Consider the following 26,301-nt stretch of genomic DNA (forward strand, 5'->3'; position numbering starts at 1 on the left):
GCCGGCACGGTAGGCTACAACATCCTGGGGTGGCTGGAGAAGAACAAGGACCCCCTCAACAAGATGGTGGTGGGGCTGTACCAGAAGTCGGCCCTCAAGCTCTTGGCCAACCACTTCTCCAACTACGCTGCGGCAGATGTCGTGGGTGGACGGGCGGTGGGCTGATGGAGAAAAAGAAAAAGACCTGTGCATCACATCCTCAGCAGGAGATGGCCCTGGTGTCCCACAGGGACCTGGCCATGGATTGGGGAACAGTGGTGGAAATGGAGCCCAGGTTGAGGAGGGAGAGGTTGAGGAGGAAGAAGTACATGGGGCTGTGGAGGTGGTGGTCGCAGGCTATGGTAGTAATGATGAGGCCATTTCCCAGGAGGGCAGCCAGGTAGATGCCCAGGAAGAGCCAGAAGTGCAAGAGCTGCAGCTGTCGTGTGTCTGCAAATGCCAGGAGGAGGAACTCAGTGATGGAGCTGGTGTTGGACATTAGCTTCTTCCAGGCATGGGGCACTGTTCAACAGGGAAAGAAGGTGACAAGTTAGAAGAGACTTCTCTGAGCTATACCTAATGCATTTCGCAAAAAATAATCCACTGAAGCTGCCTCTTGTATTTCAGAAGACCTTTGTCAGTCCATTCCATGGGTAGTTGGTGGTGCTGGCTGAGGGCACCACTGGGAGCAGCGCGCTCTGCTCTGAGCTCCTGAGGAGTCAGTCCTGACCTACAGCAGAAGGTAAATGGGGACATTGGCTGATATACAGATAAAATCCACTTGTTATATCAAAGAGCTTTTCAGCATTTTGGCTCCCAATTCAGGCAACAACAGAGAAGAGCTGAGGAGATTTTGTTTTGTGTATTTTGTTCTAGTTTCCCACCCTCACTTAAGGAGTGCTTTTGGCAGGGAAAGAAGCACATGTCCTAAAGATGGCGTGTGCTGAAAGGAGACTTTTGTCATTTGTATCACTGGGAGCCTGGGTATTAGGAGGGGATGGGGACACTTTAATCCCATGGACAAATCTGCATGGCAAGACAACAGGCTTGGTCTGTGAAGTGCACCTGAATCCCACGCCCCCCCCCCCTCCCCCCCCCAGTCCAGTGATAATAAAAAGAGGAGCAGCAGCAGCAAGAGGAAGAAAATGCGCAAATGCTACAGTGCTGCTGCTGCAGGAGGCAGGAGAGGGACAGATGGTAGGGAATTTGATAATTTCTTCTCTTCAGGGCTAAGCCACTGAGAAGGTGACTAAGTCCCCATGGCTGTAAGGGCAGAAGATCTGCTGGGTGGGAGCAAAGACCATGGGTTTTCCCCAGTGTTAGCAGGGACGTGCCTGAATCCCCCCTCCCATGGAATTTCTGGGAGCAGCTCCCTCTCACTCCCTGCCCCTGTCTCTGCTGCATAGAACTGTCCCTGTCAGCAGCTGCTTCTCCATGTGCTTGTCTCCTCCCTATCTCTGCTCAAAGACCCCATCCCACCCGCTGTGTGCTCAGCTCTGCTCTGCAGATGCCTCCTGACAGACAAGCACTGCTGAGGGACATCTCTGTGTGTGCAGACAAGTCCTAAGGAGAACTGGGTGCAGGCTGATATAGAGACAGGACAACATCTGAGCACCTCTTCTTCGTGGCTTCTGGGAATTTCCTTTGGTCAACTGAAATGACAGCTGGTGCCCAAATTAAGGGCAATGGAACCCGTCCCTCCTCATGATGTTCAGGGTGGCCTATAGAGGTATTCCTCCGCTGGAATAGAGTTATGTACCATAGGGACAGCTCAGTCTTTGTCTTCCTCTTCTCCGTCTGCTGGATTTACTAGGTCTTGGCTGACAACATTGGCTGTAGTCTCATGTTCAGCCCCAGAGTGGGTTACGGAATTCAGAGCAGCTAGTCAATTCAGTGTTCAGAGTAGGCCCACAAAACTACAGGAGATGTCAGGGCTGGCATGGGAATCACAGGGCCTACACAAAACGCAATTCTCCTTCAGGGAAGGTGTGTGACAGACCCCCCAGATGGCATCTCAGAAACTATGATATGGTGCCTTTGTGCCATTGGCAGTTGCCATCAGTCAGAGGCACCAGTCATCAGATGCCATCACAGAGGCAAATTCTGTCCCTTCTTCTACCCATTAGCTGCTGACATTGCGTGATCACAAAGCACATCACACCGGGGTCCTTTCTCACTCCCTTGAATATCCAACCAAGGAACAGCCCAAGCCATTTACCAGTGTTCCTGGGTACATCTTCCCTTCAAAAACAGCATCCTCCAAGCACAGCCATGGTTCATATCAAAACTCTGCTGAAATTCAAAAAGGAATGCAAGGGCACCAAGATGATCTGTTGCTATGTCAGGAACAGTTAAAGAAGAAAGAGAGATACTATGGGACCACTATTAAATTAATTGATAACAGGTGTAGAGAGATCTGAGACTGCCTTTGCCTCAGTTACTGCCAGCAAGGTCTCCCTGGTCTTTGGGCTTTGAGGCAGGACTCTGGAAGGGAAAGGGGAACAGCCAGTGGTGGACAAGGATCACGCCAGGGCTTACTCAGAAAACGACACCCATGGGAGCAGAGGGGCTGCAATTAAGGGTGCTGAGGAGGTGCTGGTCTGTTGTGATCCCAGTAAGGAAGGCACTCAGCCTCTGTAAGGCATCATTTAAAATGCTCTTCCTTAGATCTAGCAATATAAGGAGAGAATTGTACAGATAATCTTATGTCCCTTTAGATGGCTGGAACCCCAGGAAGTGTAGCATGAAGGCAAGAAGGAGGAGGAGGGTGGATGCCCCCTGTATGAAGGGGAAGCTTGGAGTTATGGGGGTCCTCCTTGTGACAGGCAAGAGGTTGGGTTAGCTTTTGTCAGTGAGGATCAGAGGAGTCAGTAAGAGTGACACGGTGCTGGCACTTACAAACTACTTGATGATGGGAGAGGAAAGAGAAAATGTCTTTTATCAGCAGCTGAGGAATTCCCCAGGTTAATGAGCAGGTGCCTATGGGGGACTGGAAGTGCCCTGGCATTCACTGGCCTGGCAAAGCAACAGGGTGCCAACAGCCTGAAGGACCTTGGGACAACTTCATAACACAGCTGCTAGGTGGGTCAACGAGGCTGATGCTCACCTAGACCTGACCCTGGCTCACAAGGAAAATCTGGTCAGGATGTGATCACCAGCGACAGCCTTGGCTGCCATGACCGTGTAACAGTGGGGTCTCAGACCCCAAAGGGCAGTGAGGAAGGCCAGCAGCAGAGCACGGACTCTGCACTCCAGAGGAGAAGTCTTTGACTTACTTGGGAGATTGATCCAGGTGGTGCCATGGGGAGCAGCTCTGAAGGGTGAAGAAGCATGAGCAAATCTGACAGGCCTGACAGGGCAGCCTCCTCCAAGCACAAGAATCATCTCTCCAAGTACCCATGCAAAGAAGCACTCCCCTCAGGAGAGAGCTCTTCCCATTAAATGATAACAGTCAGGAATGAGAGAAAAATCATTGCTCTGAAAACTTCATGACAGAGGTTACACACGGTGAAATTAAGAGCTACCTTGTCAAGTAAGGCTGAATGACAGGAATGAAATGAATAAATTTATCACATCAAGAAGTCCTGTGGTACAATAGGCCACCCTGAGGGAGTCAGGATCAGCTCAAGGCTTTGTGTTTCCAGAAAGGAACACCAAATACATGGCACCAAATGAACTCCTGGAGCCTTGCAAAAGCACTCAGATCCCCATGAGCACAGAGGTGCCTCAGGGATATCCTCCCCGCACACATCTTGAGGTGTTTCCTCAACTGATATTTCTCGGATCCATGAATGATGAATTGAGAAACATGGTCATTACCTGAGGAAAGCCTGGAGAGCTGCTTAACTTTCAGTAGTGATTATGCAGTGATTAGAGGTGTGCAGCCATGTGAGAAAGGGTGGAGGGAAGTCAGTGACAATCAGAGTGATGGTTCAGGGCTTTAGTAAATCCTTACAACCACGCCTGAGCCCAGCAAGGGAAAGCAGTTGATGTCTGTAGGTGGAGGAGGAGTAGGTGTGCCCTGGGAGTGTGGCTGCAGCACCCTGCACAAACCAGGGGTTGCATGAGAAGTTTCTGTCCTGAGACCATGTCTCGGCCTGGCAGATGGGGAATGCCCATTGCTGGGGGTGGCTGAACACTGCTCCTAATGGCCCGTGAGCCGACCTTCCTGTCTTCCTCTCCTTCACTACCCACACTTGCCTGGAATTCAGGAAACATCCACGAGTCTGGATAATGCATGAACCTCCTGGAGTGAGGTCTCATTACTGCAGGGGAAGTGAGAAGGCTTTGGGAGACTCGTGCGAGTGCAGGGAGAAAGCAGGGTGTGTGTAGCAGAGAGTGTGTTACAGGCCAGAAGAGGACGTGAAGGATCAAGTGGCAGTCATGATAGTGTGGAATAGTTCAAGCTGTGATTTTAGGGCGGCAGCAGCCGCCATAGTAATGGCAGTGCAGTGCTGGGATATGGATCCAAATTGAGGATGCAAACAAGTCTGGGCCTGGGATATCTCAGGTGACTGAGGAATGTCAGCAGGGCTATGAACAGGCTGGATGGGTTATGGGGAACTCAGAGGGATTGCCAAATCCCCAGAACACCACAGCTTTGTGTATAAAGCAACAAAATCTACCACTAAGATGTACACAGAGCCGCACTCACACTGACCCTCATTAGAGGCCTGAGCAATGCACGAGGGAAAGGACCTCTTCTACCAGGCCCTGGGGGTCAGGGCTTGGCCATTCTGATGATGAACAAACACCAAAGGCTTACTTGTGATCAGAGCCACCAGAACATTGCCTTTGCCACCTGCAACTCTTGTCTCCAATTTTTTGCATAATTAGCCCCCCAGGACTGACACGCTGACTAGTCATTCCCTTCATGGCTTTGTCAGTGTTGGCCCTCATTGGGGCCTCCAACGCCCCCAGAAACTTGGGGTTTTCTTCTGCCTTCCACTTTGTCAGAGCCTTGTTCCTGCTTTCAGTATCTGCAGTTCAGGAACTGGGCACCAGAGGGCTCCTTAACACGCAAAACGCCCTAACAAGCCAGGTCTCTGTGCATCATTTTCCCCAACTCTTCAAGTCTTCTGTGGCGAAGCAGAGGAGATTGAAATGATAAGGAACAAGAAATCAGGATTTCTTGGGGTTTTTTCCAATTTTCTTTGTCTTTCTGCTACCAGAAAAAGTGATATCAGTCTTTTCCAATTCATATCTAGCCAGAGCATCACAGGATGAAGTCCGAAAATGTAGGAAAGGTAAGATTGTTTCTGTCAGTCCGTGTATGGGCCATCTTAGTCCTTGTGTCTCTTCACCATCATTGGTCCTGCTCCCCCACCCCCATTCATCATTTCTCTCAGTGGCCATGTAGGACTTGCATCACGATTTCTCAAATCTAAGTTTTTCCCTCTAAAGTCTGTAGCTCAAGGATTCAGCTCATAGAATCACAGCAGCATAGAATCATTTATTTTGAAGAAAGGCCATCCAGATCACCGCATCCAACCATCATCATGCCCACTAAACCATGTTGTGTATGCCTTTTCTACACGCTTTTTTTATACCTCCCAAGATGGTGACTCCACCACTTCCCTGGGCAGCCTGTTCCAATGCCTGACAACCCTTTCAGTAAAGAAGTTTTTTCCTAATATCCAAGCTAAACCTCCCCTGCCACCTACTTGAGGCCATTTCCTATCGTCCTATCTCCAGCCACCTACAGACGAGACCAGCACCCACTTCACTACAACCCCCTATCAGGTGGTTGTAGAGAGCAATAAGGTCTCCCCTCAGCCTCCTCTTCTCCAGACTAAACAACCCCAGCTCCTCATAAGACTGGTGCTCCAGGCCCTTCACCAGCTTGGTTGCCCTACTCTGGACATGCTCCAGCAGCTCCATGTCTTTCCTGTAGTGAGGGGCCCAACACTGAACACAGGACTCGAGGTGTGGCCTCACCAGTGCCAAGTACAGGGGAATGATCACTTCCCTGCTCCTGCTGGCCACACTATTTCTGATGCAGGCCAGGACGCTGTTGGCCGCCTTGGCCACCTGGGCACGCTGCTGGCTCATATTCAGCTGGCTGTCAACCAGTGGCCCCAGGTCTTTTTCTGCTGGGCAGCTTTCCAGCCGCTCTTCCCCAAGCCTGTAGCGCCACGTGGGGTTGCTGTGACCCACGTGCAGGAATTGGAACTGAGCCTTGTTGAACCTCAGACAACTGGCCTCTGCCCATTGATCCAGCCTGTCCACATCTCTCTGCAGAGCCTGCCTACCCTCGAGAAGATCAACCTTCCCTCCCAACTTGGTGTCGTCTGTGAACTTACTGAGGGTGCACTCGATCCCTTCATCCAGATCATTGGTACAGATATTAAACAGAACTGGCCCCAATAGTGAGCCCTGGGGAACACCACTTGTGACTGGCCACCAACTGGATTTAAGTCCATTCACCACAACCTTCTGGGCTCGGCCACCCAGCCAGTTTTTCGCCCAGTGAAGTGTACACTTGTCCAAGCCATGAGACGCCAGCTTCTCAAGCAGTATGCCATGAGAGAGAGAGTCAAAGGCCTTGCTGAAGTCCAGGTAGACAACATGCACAGCCTTTCCCTCATCCACTAGGCGGGTCACCTGGTCATAGAAGGAGATCAGGTTGGCCAAGCAGGACCTGCCTTTCATGAACCCATGCTGAGTGGGCCTGATCCCCTGGTTGTACTGCATGTGCCATGCGAGCACGCTCAAGACAAACTGCTGCATAATCTTCCCTGGTACCGAGGTCAAGCTGACAGGCCTGTAGTTCCCCAGATCCTCCCTCCAACCCTTCTTGTAGATGGGCATCACATTGGCAAGCCTCCAGTCCTCTGGGACCTCCCCTGTTGACCAGGATTGCTTATAGGTGATGGAGAGTGGCTTGGCAAGCACCTCCGCCTGTTTCCTCAGTACTCTTGGATGGATCCTGTTTGGTCCCATAGATTTGTGAGCATCCAGATCTTATAGGACGTCACTATCTATTTCCTCCTGGATTAAGGGGGTGGGGGGGCATATTCTGCTCTTCGTCTTTGCCTTCCAGCTCAGGGGGCTGAGTACCCTGAGGATAACTGGTCTCTCTATTAAAGACTGAGGCAAAGGCCGCATTAAGTACCTCAGCCTTTTCCTCATCTCTGGTGGCAATGTTTCCTTCTGTATCCACTAAAGGGCAGTTATTCTCCTTGGATTTCTTTTTATTGTTAACATAGTTGTAAAAACATTTCTGTTGTCTCTTACAATAGTGGCCAGATTGAGTTCTAGCTGAGCTTTTGCCTTTCTAATTTTCTCTCTGTATGACCTAACAAGATCCCTGTACTCCTCCTGAGTTGCTCGACCTTTCCTTCAGAGATGATAAAGTCTCCTTTTTTTCTTGATTCCTAGCAAAAGCACCCTGTTCAGCCAGGCTGGTCGTCTTCCTTGGTGGTTCGTCCTGCGGCACATGGGAATAGCCTGGTCCTGAGCCATCAAGATTTCCTTCTTAAAGAATGTCCATCCCTCCTGGACCCCTTTGCCCTTCAGGACTGTCTCCCAAGGGACTCTCTCAACCAGTGTCCTGAAAAGGCCAACGTTTGCCCTCCGGAAGTTCATAGTGGCGGTTTTGGTGCCCCCCTTCCTTGACTCACCAAAAATTGTGAATTCTGTCATTTCAGGGTCACTAAGCCCGAGACGGCCTCTGACCATCACATCTGCCACCAGTCCTTCCCTCTTTGTAAACAGTAGGTCTGGCAAGGCTCCTCCCCTGGTAGGCTCACCTACCATCTGTCTCAGGAAGTTATCTTCCACACACTCCAGGAACCTCCTAGACTGCTTTACTCTCTGCTGTGTTGCATTTCCAGCAGACGTCTGGAAAGTTGAAGTCTCCCGTGAGAACAAGGCTGCGTGATTCTGAGACTACTGCCAGCTGCCTGTAGAATGATTCATCTGCCTCTTCAACCTAGTTGAGTGCTCTATAACAGACTCCCAGCCCAATATCTGCCTTGTTGGCCCTCCCCCTCATCCTTACCCATAAGCACTCAACTTTGACATCTCAATCGTGTAGCTCTGCACAGTCAAAACACTCCCTAACAGAGCGAGCCACCCCACCACCTCTCCGTCCTTGTCTATCCCTTCAGAAGAGCTTATAGCTATCCACTGCAGCACTCCAGTCATGGGGGTCACCCCACCATGTTTCTGTGATGGCAACTAAGTCATATCTACCCTGCTGCATGATGGCTTCCAACTCCTCCTGTTTGTTGCCCATGTTGCGTGCAGTGGCATAGATGCACTTGAGCTGGGCTATCAAATCCACCCCCAACATCGGCACGCTGCCCCCAGGCTCATCTCTGGTGTGCCTAGGTTTATCCCCTTCCCCCTTCAAACCTAGTTTAAAGGCCTCTCTATGAGCCCCACCATCTCATGAGCGAGAATCCTTTTCCCCCTTTGAGATAGCTGGACTCCATCTGTTACCAGCAAGCCCCGTGCTCTGTAAACCTCCCCCTGATCAAAAAAAACCAAAATACCACCAATGGCACCAGCCTCTGAGCCACGTATTAATCAGGTGTGTTTTCCTGTTCCTTTCAGTAATATTCCCCTGCCACTGAAGGGATTGAGGAAAACACTACCTGTGCTCCCGATCCTTCCACTAATCGTCCCAGTGCCCTGAAGTAAGTCCCTTTTGATTGCCTTTGGATTTCTCCCTGCATCTCATCACTGCCAACCTGCACAACTAATAGCGGGTAATAATCAGAGGGCCGAACCACACCAGGGAGTCTCCTAGCAATGTCTTTTACCCAGGCCCCAGGGAGGCAGCAGACTTCCCTGTGGGATGGGTCAGCTCTGAAAATTGGCCCCTCTGTCCCCATCACAAGGGGATGGCCTATGACAATTACCCTCCTTTTTTCTTTTTTCAGATGCTATGAGAATGCATGGGGCTGCCTGACTCATCCTAGGCACCACCCTGGATAGGCCTTCATCTACACCCTGATCTTCATTGGCCTGGTCCTCAAGTTCCAGAGCCCCATACCTGTTGTATGGGGCAACCGGGAAGATGAGGGAGACTGGGAGGGGATTCATCTGCCTCCCTGACCAGGGACCTGTATCCATTCCCCTCCATCTCTTATGGTGGCAAGAGGGCAGGGGGTCCTCCACTTCTTGTGGAGCCTTCAGCTGCTGCTTCTGCCTCAGGGACAGTAGGGTGTGGGTCCACCAATCTACCTCCCTCTCACACTCCCTGATACTCCTCAACCTTTCCACTTCCTCCTTCAGCTCTGCCACCAGGCTGAGCAGATCATCCGCCTGGTCACACCACACAGAGGAGATGTCCCTGCTGCCCTCCGGCACCAGGGATAGACTCAGGCACTCCCTGCGGCCAGACACCTGGACAGCTGCATGTTTGCTTGGGAGCTCTGTCTGCATCGCCACATTTGTCCTAACAATGCCTTTCACCCGAGTGGCAACCATACCTGGGTCTCCTTCTGAGGCCTATGCCCACCGCTTGAGTAGCCTTCTCGAGCCGGGAAGAGGGTCTGGGTCCTGCCTGCACACTCTGCCTGCGTGAACTGCCTCACAAACTGCTGCGCCCATGCCCTTTCTGACATGCCACGTCCTGTTTGCCCACCCTGTTCAACACGCTCCTGGTCACTGGCGCCTCTCAGGGCTGTTTAAATCTCCCGTGGTTGCCCCTGGCAATGCCCACACCACATCAGCCTCTCTCGTGAGAGCTGGTGGCTCTGGATGGGTCTCTCTGCTCTTCCTCGGGGTTCCTGGGCTTCAGGAACCTCCTCATTCCCCTCAGTCTTGCACTCAGCTGCCGACATACTGTTGCCGCCGCTGGTCTCATTGCTGCCTGATTATGTGTATATATACATGTATACACACGCAGAGATATCATTGCTTTAGTTTATGGGTCATGTTCATAACAAGTATATTGAGTTCATTTAGTTCCCGACTCGGGGCTCCATCTGTCATACCAGCCTTTCTGGGCAGGAGGCATGGTGCAAAGTCCTCTCCGTCGGCAGAGCAGAGTTGGGCTTCAGTGCGGTGTGGCGAGCAGGTGAAAATGAAATCCCCTTGAGGCACACATCGGACTTCCCCATCTTTTCCCATCACCCAACAAGCGCACCCAGGCCCTTGAGCAAAAGCAATCCCACCAATGGCCTTGCCTTTGCCTGAGACAAGACTAACACAGACTGTCTTCCCTAAGGTATGTTTTATGTGCACTACAGGGACTTTATCCCTTTCTACAGTACCTAAAAATGATGACTGGGCAGGGCCGCCCTGTGACGGTCTGACAAATTCAATGTCTCAAACATCCACTAAAAGAGCTTTGGTGGACAAAACGACCTCTGTAAAAATGCTGGAGTTTTGTGAACAGGACAATGTGGACAGAGGAGAGGGCCCCACGGAGGGTGGGAACGCACTTCTCCAAAGCCCCAATTCCTTATCTGAAGTGACCAGAAGGAATATCATTTATGCCTTCCTGGAGGAAGAAGGCCCCATGGAAGTTGGGACTGTGCTTCTATCTTAAGTGATCATGCCAGCAGGAAAAGAGAGGCAACTCCACAATGAACACCCCTCCCCAAAGCTCACTAACCGATTCCAGTGAACCCCGGGTGTGGGAACTGCGCATGTTGAGATCATTAACTAACACGCTATAAAAGAGGAGAGAACGAATCCTCAGTGTGCGCCCTCCGGAACTGGATCTCTACGCTGGACTCAGGACTGGTGAACCCCCTCTCTTCTCTCTTTCTTTCTTTCTTTCTTTCTCTCACTCTCCCCCTCTTTTCCTTCTCTCTTTTCCACAGTCCCTACACCTCATCCTTTGAAACATAAACCGTTGACCAAGTCTGAGACTAAGAGTGGACCTCGCCGCCCCTGAGCTCCTCTTTGAGAAGGAGTCCAGAAAGCAAGGGGGTGTGCTCTGAACCTCGTGTCTCAACGGGAGGGCTCTCCTTCTGATACATTTCCTGTTCCTTTTTCCATTTCATTTTCCTGTACTTCCCTCCTCTTCTCAAATAGCGGCTTAGTGACATGTTGCAAGGTTCATATTAACAAATTCATGTGTACTTGGACAAAGTTAACTAGGTTGAATAACTGTTGGTTGTTGTTTGAACTCCCCTGGTGGTGTTTCACCTTAATTCTGACAAAGGAAATCCACGAACCTGAGTAGCTCCAACTTTGGGACGCGACACACCCCGACTGGCAGATCCTCTGGTGTTGCCTAACCAGGTGGCTCTTGCTAAATGTGTATCCCAATGTTTGAAGGTTCCACCCCCCATTGCTCTCAATGTAGTCTTTAACAGTCCATTGTATCATTCAATTTTCCCAGAGGCTGGTGCATGATGTGCATGTACTCTCCAAGTACCCATGCAAAGAAGCATTCCCCTCAGTAGAGAGCTCTTGCCATTGAATAATAACAGTTAGGAATGAGAAAAAAATCACTGGGCTAAATTCTTCATGCCAGAGGTTACACAGCGTGAAACTGAGAGCTACCTTGTTCAAGTAAGACTGAATGACAGGAATGAAATTAATGAAATTAAAGAACTTAAGTTTACCGACATGAAGAAGTGCTGTGTTACAATAGACCACCCTGAGGGAGTCTGGATCAGCACAAGGCTTTGTGTTACAAGAAAGGAACACCAAATGCATGGCACCAGATGAACTCCTAGAGCCTTGCAAATGCACTCAGAGCTCCAAGAGCACAGAGGTGCCCCAGGGAGGTCCTACCCTGGTGCATGATAGGGGAAGTGATACACCCACTCAGTGCCATACTCTTTGCCCCAGGTGTCTGTGAGGTTGTTCGGGAAATGAGTCCCGTTGTCTGACTCAGTTCTTTCTGGGGAACTGTGTTGCCATCAGACTTGGTTTTCAAGGCCCAGGATAGTGTTCTGGGTGGTGGCATGGGGCACAGAATATCTTTCCGGCCATCCAGTGGTTACTTGCACCATTGTAAGCACATGGCGCTTGCCTTGGAGAGTCTGTGGGAGTGTGATATAGTCAATCTGCCAGGCCTCCCCATATTTCTATTTCAGCCATTGCCCTCCATACCACAGGGGCTTTAAATGCTTGGCTTGCTTAATTGCGGCACATGTTTCACATTCATCGATAATCTGTGCAACAGTGTCCATGGTCAAGTCCACCCCTCGATCACAAGCCCATCTCTATGTTGCATCTCTTCCCTGATGGCCTGAGTTATCATGGCCTATTGTAACCCAGCACTTCTTCACCTCAATAAACTTAAGTTCTTTAATTCAATTAATTTCATTCCTGTAATTTCCTTTTTCTTGACAAGGTAGCTCTTAATTTCACAGTGTGTAACCTCTGGCATGAAGTTTTCACACCAGTGCTTTTTATCTCATTGCTAACTGTTATCATTTAATGGCAAGAGCTCTCTCCTGAGAGGAGTGCTTCTTTGCATGGGTACTTGGAGAGATCATTCTTGTGCTTGGAGGAATCTGTCCTGTCAGGCCTGTCAGATTTGCTCATGTTCCTTCACCCTTCAGAGCTGCTTCCCATGGCACCACCTGGGTCAGTCTCCCAAGTAAGTCAAAGACTTCTCCTCTGGCGTCCAGAGTCTGTGCTCTGCTGCTGGCCTTCCTCACTGCCCTTTGGGGTCTGAGACCCACTGTTTCATGGTCATGACAGCCAAGGCTGATGCTGGTGATCACATCCTGACCAGCTTTTCCTTGTGGGCCAGGGTCAGGTCCAGGTGACCATCACTCTCGTTGGCCCACCTAGCAGCTCTATTAAGAATTTGTCCCAAGGTCCTTCAGGCTGTTGGCACCCTGTTGCTTTGCCTGGCCAGTGAATGCCAGGGCACTTCCAGTCCCCCATAGGTACCTGCTCATAAACCTGGGGAATTCCTCGGCTGCTGATAAAAGACCTTTTCTCTTTCCTCTCCCATGATCAGGTAGTTTGTAACTGCCAGCACAATGTCACTCTTACTGACTCCTCTGATCCTCAGTGACAAAAGCTAACCCAACCTGATGCCTGTCACACAGAGTACTCTCATAAATCCAAGCTACCACTTCATACACCGGGCACCCACCTTCCTCATCCTTCTTGTAGCCTTGCTACACCTTCTGGGGTTCCAGCCATCTAAAGGGACATAAGATTATCTGTACAATTCTCTCCTTAGAGTGCTAGACCTAAGGCACAGCATTCTAAATGATGCCTCACAGAGTCTGAGTGCCTTCCTTACTGGGATCACAACAGACCAGCACCTCCTCAGCACCTTTGATAGCAACCCCTCTGGTCCCATGGATTGGTAAGGGTGTAGTTTGCTGGGTAAGCCCAGGCGTGATCCTCATCCACCACGGGTTGTTCCCCTTTCCCTTCCAGAGTCCTGAAAGCCCAAAGGCCTGGGAGACCTTCCTGTCAGTAACTGAGGCAAAGGCGACATAGGCTGTGGAATATCTATCTACAACTACTATCAATTAATTTAATAGTGGTCCTGTAGTATCTCTCTTTGTCCCTCAACTGTTCCTGATGTAGCAACAGCGCATCTTGGTGACCTTGCATTGCTGTTTGAGTTTCAGCTGAGTTTTGGTATGAACCATGGTTGTGCTTAGATGATGCTGTCGTTGAAGGCAAGATGTACTCAGCAACACTGGTAAAATGCTTGGGCTCTGCCTTGGTTGGATAATCAAGGGAGTGAGAAAGGACCCCAGTGTGATGTGCTTTGTGATCAGGCAATTTCAGCAGCTAATGGGTAGAAGAAGGGACAGAATTTGCACCTCTGATGGCATCTGATGACTGGTGCCTCTGACTGATGGCAACTGTCAATGACACAAAGGCACCAAATCATACCGTCTGAGATGCCATCTGGGGGGTCTGTTGCACACCCTCCCTGAAGGAGAACTGCTTTTTGTATACGCCCCGTGATTCCCAGGCCAGCCCTGGCATCTCCTGTAGCTCTGTGGGCCTGGATCTGAACCTGGAATTGAGTATCTGCTCTGAATTCTGTAACCCACTGTGAGTCTGAACATGAGACAACAGCCAATATTGTCAGCCAAGACCTAGTAAATCCAACAGAAGGAGAAGAGGAAGAGAGAGACTGATCTCTCCCTATGGCACATGACTCCATTCCAGTGGAGGAATACCTCTACAGGCCACCCTGAATATCATGAGGAGGGACAGGTTCCACTGGCCTTCATTTGGTCATCACCTGTCATCTCAGTTGGCCAAAGGAAATTCCCAGGAGCTGCCAGGAAGAGGTGCTCAGATGTTGTCCTGTCTCAATATATGCCTGCACAGATCGTGGATCTGTCTCTATTACCTGCACACTTTTCTGACCACCTCTGGCACCTCCAATACTGGCACCTCCAATGTCACCAGACATTTGCATCTGAACACCTCACTCCTGGCCTCCATCAACTTTAGTTAGCATGGGAGCTGAGACAAGGAGCTGACGTGCAGGTGCCTATTTACTGCAGACCTGCACTGAGGCAAGAGGGATCCCACCTCCTGTGGGTTTGTGGTGGGCATGGGAGGGAGCTGAGTCCCCTTCCAGCCCCAGGACTACAGACCCAGCATGAGGTGCCTCCATGGACTCAACAGACATAAAGGAGATCCCTGCCTGTCACTGTCTGGGTGTCCTGCCCAATGATGGCACAAGAAAGAGGCTGCCCAGCGAAGTGCCTGAGTCACCCTCACTGGAGGTATTTCAAAGACACAGTGTTTAGGGACACAGTTTAGTGGTGGACGAGAAGGTGTTAGGTTCACGGTTGGACTTGGTGATCTGAAGGGTCTTTTCCAATTGAAAACATTCTATGATTCTCAGAAAAGTTGATTCTTAGATCTAAGTCTGTCTCTCAGCAGAGCAATGACCCTGCTGGAAAGCAGTGTCTCTCCCCAGGTGCGGGAGGGAACATCAGTGATTGCTTCAGCCTGTTTCCCAGCAGGTTCCCCTGGAGGCCCAGGGACACATCTGCAGGGAGCCCAGAGAGGGAAGAAAAAGTGTCACCGTGGGCTGGTCCTCTGCTGCTGAGCTGGGCTGGGCTCCTGGGACAGAGGGAGCTCCTGGCAAGCGGGCAGCACTGCAGAGAGACAGCTCTGCCCAGGAGCAGGGCTGGGGGCACTGCCTGCAGGCATCGAGAGGAGACCTGCAAGGCAGAGAGAGCTTAAAGGCAGTGTGGAGTGGGAGGATGCTGAGAGCTCACTGCGGGAGAAATCTTCACAGCCCTCTGCATGGTGAGTCTGTGGGTGCAGGGCAATAGAGCTTCAGCTCCTGCAGGGATCTCCGAACACTGGCACAGCTGACAGTGTGGGGGATCTGGCAGGACTCTCTTTGTTTCTCTTTGTAGAGGAGAAGGATGTGCTCCAGAGCAGGGCTTCCCTGCTGCCCTGTCAGAGGGACAGGGCATGGGGCTGCCTTCTGCTGGCACCAGCTGCAGGGCTGTGAAGCCGGGTGTGCATGCAGGGGTGCCCAGGGCTGTCCTTCAGAGCAGGGTCCTGGTGTTTCAGGGGCTGAGTGGTGGAGCAGGGACTTTGCTGCCTGCCAGGGTCAGCACTCAGCCTGCACGGGGATCTCCCCAGGACAGGGTGGGGAGAAGGTGTGGGTAAAAGAAACGACCCCTGGAAGGGCAGAGCAGGGTGCTTCTGCTGTCGAGAGGGTGCTGCGTGGGTCAGGTTTGCTCACAGCTCAAGCTCAGCCCTGGACAGTTCCATGGGTACTTTCAAGAAGAACGTCAAGGCAGCATTCTCCTGAAAGGTAAGGAGTCTTTGCTTTCAATTTTATCATCTTGGTGGGTGGGTGGGCAGTGTGATACTTAAGTTCATTTGTCTCCTCTGGAGAAGGCACCGAGACCCCGGTTGTCTTTAGGACTTGGCTGAAGTGCTCCTTAGCCCCTGTACACAGATATTTCCCTGGACGCTGCCAAGCTACCAGGAGGGGTCCGCAGGGCAGAGCTGAGCACACAGCGGGTGGGATGGGGTCTGTGAGAAGGGAGAGGGAGCAGACAAGGGGAGGGAGAAGCAGCTGCTGACAGGGACAACTCCAGGCAGCAGAGTGTTGTGGTTTAACCCCCACCAGCAACTAAAACCACGCAGCCGCTCACTCACTCCCCCCCCATCCAGTGGGATGGGGGAGAAAATTATGAAAAACAAGTAAAACTCCTGGGTTGAGATAAGAACGGTTTAATAGAACAGAAAAGAAGAAAGTAATAATGATAATGATAACACTAATAAAATGACAGCAGTAGTAAAAAAGTATTGGAATGTACAAATGATGTGCATGATGTGCTCACGACCCCCCGAACAACACCCAGCTAGTCCCCGAGCGGTGATTCCCCGCCCCCACCCCCAGTTCCCATATTAGATGGGACGCCACATGGTATGGAAGATACCGCTGGCCAGTTTGGGTCAGGTGCCCTGGTTGTGTCCTGTGGCAACTTCTTGTGCCCTGGCTGGGCATGAGAAGCTGTAAAATCCTTGACTATAGTCTAAACACTACTGAGCAACAACTGAAAACATCAGTGTGATCAACATTCTTCACATACTGAACTCAAATCGTAGCACTGTACCAGCTACTAGGAAGACATTTAACTCTATCCCAACTGAAACCACGACACACAGACAGGGATTGAGAGTGAGCTGCTCCAGAAATGCCGTGGGAGGGGGGATTTAGGCACCTCCCTGCCATCACCGGAGAAAACCCGTGGTCTTTTCTCCCACGCAGCAGATCCTCTGCCATTATGGTCATGGGGACTCAGTCACCTTCTCAGTAGCTTCAGCCCTGAAGAGAAGAAATTATCAAATGCCCTACCATCTGTCCCTCTCCTGCCTCCATCCACAGCAGCTCTGTGATATCTGCCCAATTTCCTCCTCCTGTCTCTAATCCTCTTCTTTGTAACACTGGACTGGGATGGGAGGTAGGATTCAGATGCACTATACAGAACGAGCCTGGGGTATTGCCATGCAGAATTCTCCATGGGAGTTAAGTGTCCCAATTCTGTCTTAATCCCCAGGCTCCCAATGATAGATTTGAGAAACCTCTTCTTTCAGGACAACACATCTTTAGGACATTCGCTTCTTTTCCTGCCAAAAGCACTCCTTAACTGCGGTGGAGAAATCGGAACAAAATGCACCAGAAAAAATCCCCTCGGATTTTGCCTGCTTTTGGTTGAATTGGAAGAGACAATGTTGAAAAGCTCTGTGATATAATGAGTGGATTTAATCTGATATCACCCTGTGTCTCTATTTACATTTTGGTGTAGGGCAGGACTAACTCCTCAGGAGCCCACAGCAGAGCCCGCTGCTCCCAGTGGTATTATCAGTCAGCACCAAGCACAGTTCATGAAAGGGACCTACAAAAGGTCTTCCTGAAATACGAGAGGCAGCTTCAGTGGGATTTCTATGAGAAATGCATTAGTTTTAGATCAGAGAAGTCTCTTCTAACTTGTCACCTTATTTTTATCTCTTGAACAGTGCCTCATGCCCAGAGGAAGCTAATGTCCAACAGCAGCTCCATCACTGAGTTCCTCCTCCTGGCATTTGCAGACACGCGACAGCTGCAGCTCTTGCACTTCTGGCTCTTCCTGGGCATCTACCTGGCTGCCCTCCTGGGCAATGGCCTCATCATCACTACCATAGCCTGCGACCACCGCCTCCACACCCCCATGTACTTCTTCCTCCTCAACCTCTCCCTCCTCGACCTGGGCTCCATCTCCACCACTGTCCCCAAAGCCATGGCCAATTCCCTGTGGGACACCAGGGCCATCTCCTACAGGGGATGTGCTGCACAGGTCTTTTTCTTTCTCTTCTTGTTTGCAGTGGAGTATTCTGTCCTCACCGTCATGGCCTACGACCGCTACGTTGCCATCTGCCAACCTCTGCACTACGGGACCCTCCTGGGCAGCAGAGCTTGTGTCCACATGGCAGCAGCTGCCTGGCCCAGTGGGTTTCTCCATGCTGTGCTGCACACGGCCAATACATTTTCACTAGCACACTTTCAGGGCAATGTTGTGGGCCAGTTCTTCTGTGAAATCCCCCAGATCCTCAAGCTCTCCTGCTCACGCTCCTACCTCAGGGAAGTTGGGCTTCTTGTGCTTAGTGTCTGTTTGGCATTTGGTTGTTTTGTTTTCATTCTTTTCTCCTATGTGCAGATCTTCAGGGCCGTGCTGAGGATCCCCTCTGAGCAGGGACGCCACAAAGCCTTTTCCACGTGCCTCCCTCACCTGGCTGTGGTCTCCCTGTTTGTCAGCACTGCAGTGTTTGCCTACTTGAAGCCCCCCTCCATCTCCTCCCCATCGCTCGATCTGGTGTTGGCAGTTCTGTACTCGGTGGTGCCTCCAGCAGTGAACCCCCTCCTCTACAGCATGAGGAACCAGGAGCTCAAGGATGCCCTGCGGAAAACGATGAGCGGGTGCTTTTCAGAAGCAGTAAACTGCCTGTTTTCTTTTGCAGAGCATTCATAATGTAACTCAGTACAGGCCCAGCCTGTCTTCTGAGATTCTTCGTTGTGGTGGTGGTGGTGTTTTGTTTGTTTTTCTAGTGATAATGTGCACAATGAAATTTTATGATTCATCCCACTTCTAATTCATTGTCTACCTCTAGAATTTGACCCAGAGGCTGTGTAAATGAGGCGCAGTGCTCTCTCTGTATTTCAGCATAATAAAGGACCCTGCAGTGACTTGTTTGCCTGAGATCCTTCCTTTGAGAACTTGGTGAAGCTGCAGGGCAGTGCCTGTGTGCAGAGGGGAAGGGGAAAAGAGTCTCAGCACAGCAGCACTGCCAGGCAGCACCAGCAAGTGGTCTTCCCAGAGATGCTCTCTTTCACCTCCCACGCTCTCCTTCTGAGCCCCTGGGTTGGTGTAAGGCCGGAGTGCTCTGACAGTTCGGTCACAGTCCTGCTGTGTGGCAGGACTCTCCAGGGAGAATCTTGGTTCTGAGGAATTGCTGTATTTACACTGGCTTTGTCACTCTGTCCACTGCCCCACTGCCAGTTGGGACCACAGATCCCTCAGCTGCCTTCCCTGTGCAGACAGCACATTTAGAGAAGCCCTTCTGGATTCACTCCCACGCATGGCCATTTCCAGCCACTGCTTAGCTCTGACTTTACTGTCTCCATCCCTACACCCACAGGCCAGGTGTCTGCTGCCTCCTGGGCAGGCTGTTCCCCCTCCAGCCTCCCTGCACTTCCTTCTGGTGTTGGACCTCCTAAGTCAGGGGGGTCCCTGTTCATCCACGCTGACCTCTTGCCGGCTCTGCTCGACTCCCTGACATAGGACAGGGACTGCCTAGGTGGGTAGCAGCTCTGCAGGAAAGGCTCTGCATATCTCTGTGTCACATTAGGCAAAAGAGGAGCCATCAGCCAAGATAGCCAACAACATCCTGGGCTGTACGAGCAGGAGTACAGCCATCAGAAGTGATTATCTCCCTCTGCTCAGCACTTGTTACACCACAGCCAGCATACATATTGCCCAGGTTTTGGTGCCTCACAGTGCCAGAGAGACACTGGCAAGCTGGAGAGCCACAAAAGTTCAGGAGAGGACCAAGGAGATGGTCAGTGTTGGAGCACTTGCCCTGCTAGGAGAGGCTGAGGGAGATGGCCTTGTTCAGACTGGAGAGTGGAGGGCTTTGCAGAGAGGGTGTAAGAGACCTGCCTTGCCTACGATGAGGTTTCCAAGAAGACACTGTGGTGCAAGGCAGGAGGCAATGAGCTGAAAGATGAGAGGGTCAGGCTCAATACAGGGGGAAACTTTTCCAACGTGAGGACAGTCAGAAACGGGAAGCTGTTTCCCAGAGGGTGCACTGCCTCCATTCCTGGCAGTTTCTCAGACCCATCTGGATAAAGCCATGAGAAACCTGGTGTGAGCCTGCTTTGCGTGTAGTGTTCTCTACAGATGTCTAGGAAGGTCCCTTCCAGCCTGGATGACACTTTCATTCCTCACCCTTCATGTCCTCAACATGAGTGAAAACACTCAGGTTCCCTATGACTGTGGAAATAATTCATATCAGGTACAAGGCAGCATCACAGGCACCCCAAACTGTCCCAGTGACATCCCTGGCCTCATTTGCTGGTTCCCTTTTTCCCCCCTCTCAAATTCTGCATTCTTATAATCCTCACACCTTCCAAGAAGTCCAGCCTCCCCTGGCTGGCTGGGATGAAGGTAATTTTCTTCACAGCAGCCTGTATGGTTCCATGTTTGGGATTTGTGACCAAACCAGTGTTGATAACACTCCCATGTTTTAGCTATTGCTGAACAGTGCTTGCACAGGGCCAAGGCTTTTGCCATTCCTCACGCTTCTCTGCCAGTGACTAGGCTGGGAGTGAGCAAGAAGTTATGAGGGTACACAGCCAGGAGAATTGACCCCAACTGACCGAAGGGATATCCCATGCCCTATGAGGTCATGGTCAGCAATAAAAGCTGGGAGAAGAAGGAAGAGGGGGAACATTTGGATTTATACCATTTCTCTTCACCAATAACTGTTACTGGTGACAGAGCCCTGCTTTCCTGGAAATGACTAGACACCTGTCTGCCAATAGGAACCAGTGAATGACTTCTTTGTTTTCCTTGGAGTGTGGGCACAGCTTTTGCTTTACCTATTCAAGTCTCCTCATCTTGACCCATGAGTTGTTCTCACTTTGCCCTTCCAATTTTTTCCCCATCCCTCAGGAGAGGGCAGTGAGTGAGCAGCCGGGTGGGGCCTTAGTGGCTACCTTGAGGATTTTTTTCTATTTTCACTAAAGAGAGTAACTGTACCATGCCCTAGAATTTCTTCACCTTCTTGATGATGATAAACATAATTTCTTGACCTTTAATCCTGTCATTCTTACTTGACAACATAGCTATAATTTCAGAGTATTTAGCCTCTGGCAGGCAGTTTTTAGAACAGTGCTTTTTCTGTCATTGCTAACTCTTTCTTATCCTGTCATGGTAACACCTGTCAGACAATGTTGCCCCTAATTCATTTCTGCTCTCTATCTTTCATCCTCATTCCAAGTGTGTCTCTGTTTGTGTGTGTGAGGAGTTCATTGTTTTGCAAAAAAATGTCAAGGGACAGATCTGAAACTGGAGAAAAGCACAAAGCAGGCCAAATGTTCATGTGGTGGACATTGATACACTACCATTCTCTTCATTTTTGGATCATTGAAGACCTAACCCTTCACCAGAGTGCCTGCAAGGTCTGAAGACCCTCCATCTGCTCTGTAGGTCGGCATTGAAGGTGAAACGACTCCAGTCAGAGGTGGTGTTCTGATTCTCCTCACAGCCTACAACACCACAGGGGTCAGGAGATATCCCAGAACACCTCAAGGGGCATCATACTCCTCTGGACCAAAAGGTGGAATCTCAGGCCTCATGGCCTACCAATACCTGTGCTCAGGGACCTGGTCAAATAACCCATGTCCGTCTCTGTAGTGGTGCTTGAGTTTGCTCAGGGAACCCTGGAGTTGATCCCCATCCACCGCTGGTTGTCCTCCTCCACAGGAGGAGAACACAGGGGGCATCCCCTCAACACAGGGGGTATCCCCCATACCCATCCTCCCTGCCAGTCTCTCCAGCAGAGGCTGTTTTCCTCCACTGCAGAACCCCATGCAGGCAAGCTGTCCCACCACATCTCCTTTAATCCAAAACCCTCACAGCTGTGTGACAAGTCGTAGGGCTCTTCCAAACTGTAAAAATAGCCTGTTGCTGCTGTCACTGTCACATCCCCTTGTCCCACTGAGACCAAGTTGTGCAGTCACTGTATTAAACACACCCCTTGCCCATGTTTATACAGGATAAAAAATGCGCTTCAGCCACAGGGTGGAAGTTTTAGAGCTCATTTGTGACTTGAACTTTTCTGAGAAGCATTTGCCTACCTCAGTTTGTGGGAAGATGTTCGGATCTTACCTCCAACCCTGGCAAGTCTCCTTTTTCCCTTAGGATTTAGTATTTTGAGTACCGAAAGTTGAAGAGAGGTACTCCCCTTGCCATTTTGTGTGTTGGTGCCAATACTGATCTGTACCTTCAGACTTTGTAAACAAGGGCACTTATGCCACAGACATTTCTTTGGTTGTGGTGATGCCAGAGGTGAAAGACGGGGGTATGGTTCCCTCTGCAGGAACTCTGGAGAGAAGTAGAGAGCCTCCACAGTTTCCTCACTCTTCCTTATTAATGCACCAAGGGACATTTGCTACCACGCTGTCAGGGGAGGTTCGGACTTGACGCGAGGAAACATTTCTTTCCCAAGAGGGTGGTCACACCCTGAAACACGCTCCCTGGAGAGGTGGTGGATGCCCTGTGCCTGGCAGTGTTGAAAAGGCATTTGGACAATACCCTGAATACCATGCTTGAACTTTTGGTCAGCCCTGAAATGGTCGGGTAGTTGGACTAGATGATCGTTGTAGCTGAACTATTCTGTTCTATTCTAGTCTAGTCTAGTCTAGTCTAGTCTGTTCTGTTCTGCTCTACTCTGTTCCCTGTGCTCACCATGAGTCAAATACCGATGAGACTGTTATTTGCCTGAAAGGCCAGGGGCTTTTCAGCTCCAAAAACACTTTGAAGGACACAGAACACAAAGGTTGCAAGTGGAAACAGGATATTATTTTTATTTTTCTGAGTCTGTTTCAGAGACGATGCTCACAAGCATTAACACCGTGTGCCCATGTAGCCAGGAGCAGGCTGATGCATTCTTCAGTTGAGCTTGAGAAAACATCCTTTGCAGCCTGGCAAAGGCAAGTCACAGAGCTACAGAAAGTAGGAGGAGAAATACATGTCAAGCAGTCCCTGTTGCCTGAAGAGTGAGAACGTGAAGAATGAGGATCAGGACCGACCACACGCAAAAGAAGAGGAAGGAGAAGAAGGAGGTGTGTGGTACTGTGCGTTATTTTCCAAAGTATGACAGGTAGAGGTGAAAAGCATATTTTTGTGTTCAGCAACTTGCTCCTCTGCTGTGCTTCTTGGCCAGTGATGCATGAACGGCGCTCTCGTGTCGGCCCTGTGCTTGATTTGCGTGCAGGGAGAGGTGAAAAGTGGCAGCTCATGATGGGGCAGCAAGCCTGGAGCTCTTCCAAGCACAGGCTGTTTTGCCCAAGCCAGACCCCTGGGAAAATGGAGCTAAGGGAAGAGCAGAGCTCGCTCCCGCTCCCGCTCCAGACTTGCCCTGGGCAAGAGAGCCCGAGAGAGCCAGGGCACGAGCGGTGTCTTGGAGGTGCAAGAGCAGCAGGCCAGGACCTGGGCGAAAGGGCCCAGAGGAGCCCTGACAAGTGGTCCTGCTCAGTGCTGCAGAGGAAGGCAAAAAGAACCCTGGGCTCACTGACAATCTGACCCGGGGGAAAATTCCTTTCTGACCCTAGAGCGTGCTATCGGCTATTCCTTGAGCTCGTGAGCAAGACCTGCCTCCCAGTCCCACAGGCTGGTCATACCTCCCAGGGGATGCCCAGCCTCAGATTTCTTCAAGGCAGCTACACAAGATGATTTTACTCCTTTGGAGGAAGCGCTTTCCTCTGGGATCCACCTGAAACTCCTCCCAGGCATCTCCCAGAGTCTTTTGACCTCTGCTTTACATACCTAATATCTCAGATGTCAGCCCCAGACTCCCCCAAGGAAGCTACCCTTGAGGTTTTTCTTCTTTTTTTTGGTGGAAGCTCTCCTTCCAGCATCTCCCTTTTAAGCTCACCTCAGCCTCCCATATAGACAATTCTTGGCATCCCCCCGTCACTCCAGAGATCCAAGTGGGTTCTGTGCCCCTGTACCCTGATGGCAGCAGCGTAGGCTGCGCACCAGTGTCTACCAAAGCCTTATACTTCCGTGAGTCTGATGTGCCAGGCCATTGAACCCTCACGGTCCAGTATATCTGGTCATCCCTTTCCTCCTCCCGGCCGAAGGCAGGGACCCTCTATTGTTGTTCCTCGTCAGAGTATTCACTGTCTGACCCTTGCGGCGCCAGACCACAAGTCCCCTCACTGGAATCAATGGAGATGGTTTCAATTCTTCTATGCCTGGAGGATCGCTGATTGCTTTCTTGGGCCTCTACAGCAAGTTGGGAGGCAGGGTCAATCTGCTTGAGGGTAGGAAGGCTCTACAGAGGGATCTGGACAGTCTGGATCAATGGGCCAAGGCCACTTGTACAAGGTTCAACAAGGCCAAGTGCCGGGTGCTGCACTTGTGTCACAACAACCCCATGCAGCGCTACAGGCTTGGGGAAGAGTGGGTGGAAGGCTGCCCAGCAGAGAAAGACCTGGGGGTGCTGGTTGACAGCCAGCTGAATATGAGCCAGCAGCGTGCCCAGGTGGCCAAGAAGGCCAACAGCGTCCTAGCCTGCATCAGAAATAGTGTGGCCAGCAGGAGCAGGGAGGTGTTTGTTCCTCTGTACTTGGCACTGGTGAGGCTGCACCTCAAGTCCTGTGTTCAGTGTTGGGCCCCTCACTACAGGAAAGACATGAAGGTGCTGGAGCGTGTCCAGAGAAGGGCAACCAAGCTCGTGAAGGGCCTGGAGCACAGGTCTTCTAAGGAGTGGCTGAGGGATCTGGGGTTGTTTAGTCTGAAGAAAAGGAGGCTGAGGGGAGACCTTATTGCTCTCTACAACTACCTGAAAGGAGGTTGTAGTGCATTGGGTCTGGCTGAGATGCAGTTAATTCTCCCTATAGCAGCCCTCGCACTGCTGTGCTTTGTATTGGCAGCCAGAAAGGTGTTGATAACAATCCAGCGTTTTGGCTACTGCTGAGCAGTGCTGGCACAGCATCAAGGCTGTCCCTCCAACATTTCCTCCCACCCTCACTGGGAGGCTGGGGCTGGGCCAGCTCTTGGGAGGGGACACAACCAGGACAGCTGACCCAAACTGACCAAACCTATTCCATACCATATGACATCAGCTCAGCTGTAAAAGCTAAGAAAAGGGAGATGCGGGGGGGGGGCGCATTCGTTGTTTTACATTTGTCATCCAGAGCAAACGCTATGAGTACTGAAGCCCTGCTTCCCAGGAAGTGGCCAGACATCGCCTGTTGATGCAAAGTAGAGAATAAAATCTCTTGTTTACCTTTGCTTTCGCGCTCACCTTTTGCTTTTGCTTTATTAAACTGTCCTCATCTCGACCCACAAGCCTTTTGTTACATTTTCTCTTCCCTGTCCAGTGGAGGAGGGGGAGTGATAGAGTGGCTTTGGTGGGCACCTGGCACCCAGTCACCTACCACAGCCTTTTTTGGCACCCAGCCTGAAGCATTTTTGCATTAAGCGTGCTATAGCTATAGTAGTTATGAAGTGGCAAGCTCCTGTGCAGGTCGCGGAGTTTGTTGGCTGCTTTGCTATTTTGCTGAGCTTGGGAACATGTTAATACAATAACAGCTATGTGCTTTGCCCTGGCACTGTTGGCCTTGCGGTGCTGGGGGAGCTATCTTGTGGAGGGGATGAGGAGATACATCTCCCTCTCCCTACCTGAGATTGATGTGGATGGTTTGATGATGCAGGCTCCCGAGGTCCTTGTTCACCCTTCTGTGAGCTGTTCAGTACTACTAATTAATGCTGGTGGTATAGCATGGGTTTTGTGGAATCTGGTCTCAACCTGCTGTAAGAGAAGAGCTATTCTGAGTGTGGCCTGGAGCAACAGCAAGCCTTTGAGCGTATCAGACAGGAAATAGCTCATGCAGTAGCTCCTGGGCCTGTCCAGGCAGGACCAGATGTACAAAACATACTCTACACTGCAGCAGGGGAGCATGGTCTCACCAGGACCCTCTGGCAGAAAACACCAGGAGAAACCTGCAGTCGACTATTAGGGTTTTGGAGCCAGGGGTATCAAGGATCAGAAGCCCACTACAGCCAGACTGAAAAAGAGATGCTAGCAGCATATGAGGGCATTCGAGCTGCTTCAGGAGTTGTTGGTACAGAAGCGTATCTCCTCTTGGCACCACGATTGCCTGTGCTACGCTGGATGTTCAAAGGAAACATCCCTTCCACACATCATGCAACTAGCACTACGTGCAGTAAGTGGATAGCATGGATCACATAACAAGCTCGACTGGGGAAATCCAACCACCCAGGAATCCTAGAAGAGATCATGGACTGGCCAGAAGGCAGAGATTTTGGAGCATTGCCTGAGGAGGTGGTTGTGCCTAAGAAGCACCACCACAAAATGAGTTATCAGAAGATGAAAGGAGTTATACTTTGTTTACTGATGGATCCTGTCATGTGGTTGGGAACCATTGGAGGTGGAAAGCTGTTCTATGGAGTCCCATGCGACAAGCCATTGAGGCCACTGAAGGAGAAGGTGAGTCAAGTCAGTTTGCAGAAGTGAAAGCCATCCAACTAGCCCTAGATACTACTGCACCAGAAAAGTAGCCAGTACTCTATACTGACTCCTGGATGGTGGCTAATGCCCTATGGGGGTGGCTACAGCAGTGGAAAAAGACCAATTGGCAGCACATGG

General features: G+C 50.8%; 1 protein-coding gene across 1 annotated transcript; it reads left to right on the forward strand.

Annotated features, from left to right (window-relative positions):
• Positions 1–15,101: 15,101 nt before the first annotated feature.
• Positions 15,102–18,371, forward strand: LOC126037164 (olfactory receptor 14A16-like). The gene is made up of 2 exons (XM_049797438.1): positions 15,102–15,147; positions 17,383–18,371. Exons 1-2 carry the CDS (start codon positions 15,102–15,104, stop codon positions 18,369–18,371), a joined length of 1,035 nt encoding a protein of 344 aa, XP_049653395.1.
• Positions 18,372–26,301: the final 7,930 nt, after the last annotated feature.

The sequence above is a fragment of the Accipiter gentilis genome, unplaced genomic scaffold, assembly GCF_929443795.1.
Source record: "Accipiter gentilis unplaced genomic scaffold, bAccGen1.1, whole genome shotgun sequence".
Classification (NCBI taxonomy): Eukaryota; Metazoa; Chordata; class Aves; order Accipitriformes; family Accipitridae; genus Astur; species Astur gentilis.